General features: G+C 56.2%; 1 protein-coding gene across 1 annotated transcript; it reads left to right on the top strand.

Annotated features, from left to right (window-relative positions):
• Nucleotides 1-2022: 2022 nt before the first annotated feature.
• On the top strand, nucleotides 2023-8804 carry TMEM150B (transmembrane protein 150B). Its single transcript, XM_061173918.1, has 6 exons — nucleotides 2023-2217; nucleotides 3162-3221; nucleotides 3317-3384; nucleotides 3580-3707; nucleotides 5886-6069; nucleotides 8573-8804. The coding sequence occupies exons 1-6, from the start codon at nucleotides 2150-2152 to the stop codon at nucleotides 8770-8772; spliced, it is 708 nt and encodes a 235-aa protein (XP_061029901.1). The 5' UTR covers nucleotides 2023-2149; the 3' UTR covers nucleotides 8773-8804.
• Nucleotides 8805-9177: the final 373 nt, after the last annotated feature.

Genomic DNA, 9177 nt, shown 5'->3' with positions numbered 1-9177 from the left:
AAGGTCCTAGTTGCTGGGGCACTGGAAATCCTGCAGCACAGAGGAGGAGAAAAGCGGGTCTTAGACCCTTGAGTCCCCAGATGGCTGGCATTGGTGGAATATTATTTAGCCATGAAAAGGCAGGAAGCACTGCATGCTACAACGTGGATGAACCTCAGAAACATCATGCTCAGTGAGAGAAGCCAGACATGAAAAGGCACATATTATATGATTCCATTTATATGAAACATCCAGAATAGGAAAATCTATATATGGAGAAAGCAGTTTGGTTGTGGCCAGGGGCTGGGGGAGGAGGGAATTGGGAGTGTCTGCTTAATAGGTACGAGGTTCCCTTCTGGGGTGATGAAAAAGCTCTGGAACTTAGATAGAGGTGGTGGTTGCACAACATTGTGAATATGTTAAATGCCCCTGAATTGTATAATTTTAAATGGTTAGGGACTTCCCTGGTGGTCCAGTGGTTAGGACTCGGCGCTCTCACTGCAGGGGCCTGGGGTTTGGTCCCTGGTTGGGGAACTAGGATCCCACAAGCCACGTGGCACAGCAAAAAATAAATAAAATAAAATAAAATAAAATAAAATAAAATAAAATAATAAAATAAAATGGTTAATCTTATGTTATGTGAATTTTACTTCAATTACAAAAAAAGAGGGGGCTTCCTTGGTGGCTCAGTGGTTAAGAATCCGCCTGCCAATGCAGGGGACACGGGTTCGAGCCCTGGTCCAGGAAGATCCCACATGCTGCGGAGCAACTAAGCCCGTGCACCACAACTACTGAGCCTGCGCTCTAGAGCCTGCGAGCCACAACTACTGAGCCCGCGAGCCACAACTACTGAAGCCCACATGCCTAGAGCCTGCGCACCGCAATGAAGGGTAGCCCCTGCTCGCCACAACTAGAGAAAGCCCGCACACAGCAACGAGGACCCAATGCAGCCAAATAAATAAATAGATAGATAGATAAATAAATTTATTAAAAAAAAAAGAGGTGGGGAGCTGAGGGAGGAGGGGCTGGAACTTCCGGGTCTGAGGGAGGAGGGGCTGGGGCCTGGACTCCTGGGTCCTGGGGCAGCAGGAGGGGGCCTGGGACACAAACACCTGAGTACCAAGAGGGGAGGAAGCCAGGAAGTTAAGGCTTGTTCTGCCGGAGAGAGAAGAAAACCGTCCGGGTAGAGGAAGCAGTCGCTTTCTGGCAGGGAGGTTTTTCTGATGGAGATGTCATCACTAAGATTGCCCTTCCCACTCAGGCCCGGCCTGTGGGGAACTCCAGCTTGATAGAGAGGAAGGGAGAGGGGAAAGCCAGTGGGGGGAGGAGGCAGGGTCACCAGGGTCCCACACCCAACTGCCTCAGGACAGAAACTGCACTCAGAGGGGCAGGCACCTGCAGGTCTGGATTCTCCGTCCCCAAGGAGGTAACAGCTGGGAGGATGGACCTCAGGGGCTAGAAACAACTGCATGTGTTCTGGAAGGGACTGGAGGCCTGGACTTCTGGGTCCCCAAGGGAGGAAGGGTGGAGAGAGCTAGAGGCTCAGATTTCTGGGTCTCGAGGAGGACAAAGGCTGGGAGTTTGAACACTGAAGCTATAAAGTGGGAGGAAGGAAGCTAGGGGCCCCTGGAAGCTAAGGGGCTGCCTGCTCGGTTCTGAGACCGGAAGTGGCAGTTTGGGGGTGAGGGCCTGAAGAAAGTGGAGGTCATACTCTTGGCCTGACAGTGTCTTTGGCTCTGCTGGAACGCTGACAGGCCCACCCCACAACCCAGCCCTGTTCCCCAAACCTCTCACGCCGCGCCAGTCCCAAGGCAGAGAGAGCCAGAGAGAGCCCAGACAGGTGAGCATCCAGGGGGAGGCCAGCAGCTGGCAGTGCAGAGAGGGGCTGGGAGAGTCTCAGAAGCTGGGTGGGAGCAGGACAGCTAAGAGAAACTAGGAGATCAGGACAAAGGACTATGCAAAAGATAGGGACTGTTTCCCAAGCAGACAGCTGGCCCATTAGACCCGACCTTTGCCCATTACTTATGCCTGGGAGCCAATGGAGGCCTCAGCGGTGGTGGCCACGATATGACACACCTGTACCCTTAGGGCTGGTTGCTCACCTGAGAGCGACAGAGAGATAAAGTCATGACCTCAGTCCCTGCTCCTCTCCTTCCCTGCAGACCCCGGCATGTGGGGATACCTGTCCCTGCTGCCTGCCTTCCTGGCATTCTGGGCTACTGCTGGCATCTGGACCGTGTGAGTGTTAGAGGCAGGATGGATCCCTGGGTCTGAGGGAGGAGGGGCTGGGGGCCCGGACCCCTGGGTCTGAGAGGGGAGGGGCTGGGGACCCGGACCCCTGGGTCTGAGGGGGGAGGGGCTGGGGGCCCGGACCCCTGGGTCTGAGGGGGGAGGGGCTGGGGGCCCGGACCCCTGGGTCTGAGGGGGGAGGGGCTGGGGACCCGGACCCCTGGGTCTGAGAGGGGAGGGGCTGGGGACCCGGACCCCTGGGTCTGAGAGGGGAGGGGCTGGGGGCCCGGACCCCTGGGTCTGAGGGAGGAGGGGCTGGGGGCCCGGACTCCTGGGTCTGAGGGGGGAGGGGCTGGGGGCCCGGACCCCTGGGTCTGAGGGGGGAGGGGCTGGGGACCCGGACCCCTGGGTCTGAGGGGGGAGGGGCTGGGGGCCCGGACCCCTGGGTCTGAGGGGGGAGGGGCTGGGGGCCCGGACCCCTGGGTCTGAGGGGGGAGGGGCTGGGGACCCGGACCCCTGGGTCTGAGAGGGGAGGGGCTGGGGACCCGGACTCCTGGGTCTGAGAGGGGAGGGGCTGGGGACCCGGACCCCTGGGTCTGAGGGAGGAGGGGCTGGGGGCCCGGACCCCTGGGTCTGAGGGGGGAGGGGCTGGGGGCCCGGACCCCTGGGTCTGAGGGAGGAGGGGCTGGGGGCCCGGACTCCTGGGTCTGAGGGGGGAGGGGCTGGGGGCCCGGACCCCTGGGTCTGAGGGGGGAGGGGCTGGGGACCCGGACTCCTGGGTCTGAGGGGGGAGGGGCTGGGGGCCCGGACCCCTGGGTCTGAGGGGGGAGGGGCTGGGGGCCTGGACCCCTGGGTCTGAGGGAGGGGGAGCTAGAAGTCCGGTTTCTGCGCGTAACAGAAAGAAAAGTTTCGTCGAACTCCCTCTACTCTCTTTGATGTCTCCCCGACTTCAGTTTTTCGCTTGCTGTGGCCAACAAGGCTGTGAACCTCACGGAAGGCTTCCCCTATATCAGGTAGTTATGGTGCTTGCGGTGGGGGGGGTCCGGAGGGAGGAAAGAAGGGGGTCCTGGTTCTGAGGAGCTACAGGATGACCGTTTATCTCCCCCAGTCGATGTGGAAATAGCCCCCCTCAGAGCTGCATCTTCAGCCAGGTGCTCAACTTGGGAGCTGCTTTGGGTAAATACTCCCGCGCACACTTCGTTCGGTGCTAGCCCCACCCAGCCAAGAGGGCCCCGGCACCCAGCCTCCTCCTCCCCCACATCCAGGAGTTGGGCACTCACTCCAGGACCCACAGTCTCTTCCACCCCACCCCCCACCCCCTACCCAGGAGTCTGGGGCTCGGGCCTCCCGCCCACTTCCCTCTCCTCCCAGCCGCCTGGACCTGCATTCTCCGTTACCAGCAGCTTCGGGACTGGGGGGTCGGAAAGTGGCCTAACCAGCTGATCCTGTGGACGGGGCTCCTCTGCGCCCTGGGCACCTCCATAGTGGGCAATTTTCAGGTGAGACGGAGCAGGCCAGCCCAGGTTCTTGCCCGCCCAAGTCTGGGACTACAACTCCCAGCATCCCCGGGGCGCAGGCTTCTGGTTTGGGGGGGCTGGTTCTCGCACGGCCTCCTGGGACTTGTATTTCTCTTGTGGTTCTCGGGCCGTGGAGGGAGGGCGTCTGGTCTCTGGATAGAGGCCGCGTGGGAGGCTCTTTGTAATCATTCCGTTAACCCCTAGGAGTTTGGGGTAATTCACTGCCATACACCCATTTAATGATAAAATTTCTCAGTTCACTCCCCCCCCCTCCGCCCCCCGCACCGCGCTGCTTGGCGGGATCCTATTTCCCCGACTAGGGATCGAACCGGGGCCCTGGGGAGTGATAGCGTGGAGTCCTAATTACTGGACCGCGGGGGAATTCCCCACTTACTCTTAACGTTTGCCACATCGATGGAGTGTTCTCTCTGTAGAAGGCACTAGCTTTTTACGTTGTGCAGGGTTATTTTAACCCATCTCCACAAGAACTCCAGGGAGGTCCTTCTTGGTCAAATCCCACGGAGATACTTCTTTATCAGCCAGTTCGTGGTGGTCAGAGATGAACCCAGATTCGTAGACTCTAGAAGCCCACATTCTTAGCCACAAAACTCAGTAGATATTTGTAGAATAAATAAATGGATGAGTAATAGGAGGAATCTTATTGATTTATTTTATCATTTTATTTTTTATCTATTTGTTTTTCAGTATGATGTCTCTGATTCCAAACCTCTCCCGCCAAAAGGCCATGGAAGCCGCAGGGTGTTTAGACAAGAGGCTGCCTCCAACTTAACAAAAATTCCCCATGACATTTGCATAGCACATCATTCACTTATCATGTATTCCTGTGTTCATTAACCTTTGTTTTCCTTTAATTATTATATCCCCACCCCCGCAGAAGCTTTTTTTTTTTTTTGGCTGCTCCCTGCCTCATGTGGGATCTTAGTTCCCAATCAGGGATCCAACCCGAGCCCCGTGCGGTGGAAGCCCAGAGTCCTCACCAATGGACTGCCAGGGAAGTCCCCAGAAGACTTTTTTAGACATTTTCTCCTAATCATCCTTTCCCTACATGAAGTTTTAATTTTTTTCCTAATATTTATTTATTTATTTGGTTGCGTGGGGTCTTAGTTGCGGCAGGCAGACTCCTTAGTTGCAGCACGCGGGCTCCTTAGTTGTGGCCTGTGGGTTCCTTAGTCGCGGCTTGCCGGCTCCTTAGCTGTGGCATGCAAACTCTTAGTTGCGGCATGCATGTGGGATCTAGTTCCCTGACCAGGAATTGAAGAACCCAGGCCCTTTGCATTGGGAGCGCAGAGTCTTATCCACTGCGCCACCAGGGAAGTTCCCCCCACCCCACCCCACCCCTGCCATGGAGTTTTTAGTATGAAAACATTTTAATATAATACAAACTATATCTGTAAGCCAGAAACCATTGTAATATTTAATATTTTTTCACCCTCCAAGAACCAATTTTTACCCCCTTGGTGGCAACAATCTGCTCTCTTCCACCCAGGTTGAGAATGAAGGATTTATTCCACTAATATTTTACGAGGCTTGGGCTTCCCTGGTGGCACAGTGGTTAAGAATCCGCCTGCCAATGCAGGGGACACAGGTTCAAGCCCTGGTCCGGGAAGATCCCACATGTAGCGGAGCAACTAAGCCCGTGCGCCACAACCCCTGAGCCTGCGCTCTAGAGCCCACGAGCCACAACTACTGAGCCCATGTGCCACAACTGCTGAATCCCGCACGCCTAGAGCCCGTGCTCCGCAACAGGAGAAGCCACCGCAATGAGAAACCCGTGTGCCACAATGAAGAGTAGCCCCTGCTCGCTGCAACTAGAGAAAGCCTGTGCGCAGCAATGAAAACCCAATGCAGCCAAAAATAATAAATAAAATAAATAAATTAAAAAAAAATTTTTTACCAGGCTCTACTATGTGCCAGGCCCTGTTTTAGGGATGGAGGCCCCAGCAGTGAACAGCAGTTTAAATAAATGCCTGGCCTCGTGGAGCTGACAATAGCCAATGCACCTAATCAATCAGCCAATCGCCGGGTATGGCAGTTTTCAAGCACAGTCCGTGGAGTTGGTCCTGGCGCCTCCCTGCATGGCATCGTGGCCCTCGCCCTCCCACAGGTCTGCCCCTCAACTCTGCTCCCTTCCTCTCCCAGGAAAAGAACCAGCGGGCCACGCACCTGACGGGGGCCTTCTTCGCCTTCTTCGTGGGAATATTCTACTTCTGGCTGCAGCTCCTTCTCTTCTGGAGGATGAAGAGTCTGCCCCAGCCTGGGGCTCCCTGGATCGGGCCACTCCGTCTGGTCCTCTGCAGCATTTGCACCATCCTCACGGTGGCCAGTATCCTTCCTGGGGCCGGGGACAGGTGTTGGGGGCACGTCTTCATTGGGGTGGGTCTGCTGTGTGCTATTGAGGGTGCCCCTTCCTTTCTCAGCCTCGGTCTCCGTGCAGGATTATAGTGGTGTTGTCACCGAGTCCCGGCTCTGGGGTCACGCTGCCTCCACATACTAGTTGGGGGAGCAGGGGGCACTCCTTTGGTTTCTTAACTTCTCAGTGCCTCAGTTTCCTCATCTATCAAATGTGGATAGTAATAAGGAATGTGAGGAATGCAGGAGATGACACATGTGAGGTGCTTAGATCGGTGCCTTGGCACATAGTGAGTGACCAATACATGTTGGGAGATCGATAAACCGATGACAGCAGTCCGTTTGGGGTACCGCTCTGTGCTGGGCATCGTGCTGGCTAAGACCGGAAACAGGAGGTTCAGATGGCCAAGAACTGTCACGAAGTTCAATGGCAGAGCTGGTGGTAGGCTGGAGGCGGCTGGTACAGGGTCTCCTGAGCTGTCTGTGTGTATCTCTTCCCAGCTCCATGTGCAGTGATGTCATGTTAGTAATAGCTTGAAACGGCCAAGAAACTGACAAATGCTACAAATCAGAGCCAGTTGTTACACATTCACCAGCACGCCTGTGGGTGGAGCCTTGATTCCAGCCCACTTCTGAGTCACCCCAGAACCCACTAGCTCAGCACACCTCCGGGTGAGCCAAACCACTCTCCGAGCCTCAGATTCCCTATCTGTAGAATGGAGTTGCTTTTATCAGAATAATGATGATTACTGAGAAGCAGAGTGCTCTGAGAGAGAGGAGGGGCCGCAAGCTAAGCCTTGGGGACTGCGGCCCCCTGTGGGGATGATGGAAGGGGAGGCCAGAGGTCGTTGGCATCCAGAAGAGGCTGGAGGGAACCCAGCTGAGACCCTGGGCCGGCTGCATTCAGAGGATCCCTTTGGAAAATTGGATCCATTTTCCCAGCAAAATGGAGGTGGTGATCCTGTTTCCCAGAGCAGCAAGTTGAATCCAGTGAAATGGATAGAAAGGGCTGGCGCCCGAGCCCAGCCTTCTGTAGCTGCAGAACCGGCATCTGTCCTGTGCGGCCGCAGGCGCAGTTAACGATGAGGTCTAGGCGGCCCCTTTCAAAATCGTGCCTGTGCTGATAATCAGTTTGGCCACAGGGTCCTCATTCTGTGGGGCTCTGATAGCCCTTGGATGCAGGAGGTGGGGGACAGGACCATAAAATGGTCAGCTGAGTGTCGTAAGGGCTGGAAGCCTGCAAAGAGAGGTCTGAGACCTGGCATTTGAGCTGGTCTTGCAGAACCAGCTGCTTTTGGCCTGGGTTGGGGGAGGGAGGGAGGGACACCGCGGGTACATGCAGAGGGTGGGAAAACCAGACCAGGGGAGGAGATGAGGCTGCTGACAGGGCCAGAGATGAGCATCTCCAGCGCTAAAGTGAGGGATTCCAGGCTTGTGCTTCTGTACAAGTGCAATAGGGAGCCACAGAAAGCTTGTGAGTGGGGGAGTTACAGAGTCAGTTCTGGGGTAAGCACTTCTTTGTTCTAGGATCGGTGGGGCTTGGGGATGGTGTTGGCCTTATTCACTGTCTAAAAATCCTTGAATGAATGAAATCATGTCTAATCTATCTAGGAGAGGTGAGTAGGAGCTGGGTTGGCTCTGACAGGAGGAGGAGGAGTGCTCCAGTGAGGGGGGTGGTCCCAGAAAACGAGAGGCATCTCTGCAAGGTTGGAGCTCAGAGTATGTGTTGACCAGTGGTTACAAAAAAGTTTTAAAGAGCTGGGACCGTGGAGCCGGAGGAGGGACAGGGCCAACCAGTTGAGATGCCAGGCCAGAAAGAGATGGGCAAGACAGAGAGGACAAGACTTGGGGTGTCCAGCTGGTCGTGGGGATGAGGAGGGAGGGGACGAAGGCGATTCCCAAGCGTCTGCCAGGGAGCAGGAGTGGATGGTGTTGTCACGGAGGTCAGGGTACCCAGAAAGAGGAAGAGCTTTTAGGGAGAAAGGGAGATTCTGCAGGAGGGGCCTGTGGGCCCTGGGTCGGGGGAGAAAGTTGCAAGCACAGCCTGAGGCTGGCGGGTGGGTGGAAGCATCTTTAGGAAGCCCTGCATTTTTGGAGGTAGAAGCAATGGCGGCTGGTTGGCCCTGGCAAGTGGGGAGATGGCAGAGCCTTCACGGGGTCAGGGAAGGCCGACAGGAAGATAAGAGCCTTGTTCTGGGATATTGGGAATGGAGTGCAAACCGGAGAAACATGCAAGGGAAAACATTTAGAAAACAGCTTGAGACAGAGGCGGGAACTGGAGGGCATCCATTTGAGAGTGTCTGGGAGTTGCCAAGGAGGGTGTCCAGGCAGAGGGGTCATTCCAGCCAGGGCAGGGCGGACATGTCACGAGAGGGTACCCAAAGATGGATGGTCTCAGCCTGCCCAAGGTCACTCAGCAACCTAGCCGGGCTCCCGGATCCTCCCCGTGGCACTATGCCCTTGACCCTGCTGTACAGTGGTCGTCCTGCACACCTGGTCACTGCGCTCAGCCTCTGCCGCCTGTGAGTGGGTCGTCGCCATGCTGCTGTTCATCCTCTTTGGCCTCTTTGCGGTGGACTTCTCCGGCCTGGACGGCTGCACCCTGTGCCTCCAGCCGGGCCCTGGCAGCCTGAGCCCCCCGCCGGCCTCCCCCATCTCCCTGAAGGTCCAGCTCTGAACACCTGGTCAGCGTGGTATCTTCACACCTCCTGTCCCTGCCATCTGGTTCCGCCCCTGCAACCAGGGCCACCCAGGAAGCGAGAGGCCAAGGCCAGCCAGCCATCCCTGATCAAGGATATTTATTATTATTATTATTAATTTTTTTTTTTTTTTGCCGCTGGCGGAATCAGAGACACAGACGCAGGCAGGATCACGCGAAATCAGAATTCCTTCCGGAGAGCAAATCCGTACAGAAGGTCGTGGGGGAAGGGAGAAGACCAGGGGAGGGGGGCCCAGGAAGGGGGAGTTGGGGACACAAGGACAGATGGCCCTGTCCGTCCGGATCTGCTAAGCCACCCCAACCAGACCCCATCCCTCCCCCACCCCACCCCGCAGAGAGATTGATCAATAAATAAAATAATAA

This window comes from Eubalaena glacialis, chromosome 18, assembly GCF_028564815.1.
Source record: "Eubalaena glacialis isolate mEubGla1 chromosome 18, mEubGla1.1.hap2.+ XY, whole genome shotgun sequence".
Taxonomy (NCBI): domain Eukaryota; kingdom Metazoa; phylum Chordata; class Mammalia; order Artiodactyla; family Balaenidae; genus Eubalaena; species Eubalaena glacialis.
The sequence above is the reverse complement of the archived record's forward strand: the minus strand, read 5'-3'. Positions and strand labels throughout refer to the sequence as shown.

What these genes read in the sequence shown, in the direction of transcription:
- TMEM150B (XM_061173918.1), top strand. Translation starts at nt 2,150, where the DNA reads ATGTGGGGATACCTGTCCCTGCTGCCTGCCTTCCTGGCATTCTGGGCT. An exon ending in ACTGCTGGCATCTGGACCGT is followed by an intron (nt 2,218 to 3,161) that starts GTGAGTGTTAGA and finishes CCCCGACTTCAG; the next exon opens with TTTTTCGCTTGCTGTGGCCA. An exon ending in CACCATCCTCACGGTGGCCA is followed by an intron (nt 6,070 to 8,572) that starts GTATCCTTCCTG and finishes CCTGCTGTACAG; the next exon opens with TGGTCGTCCTGCACACCTGG.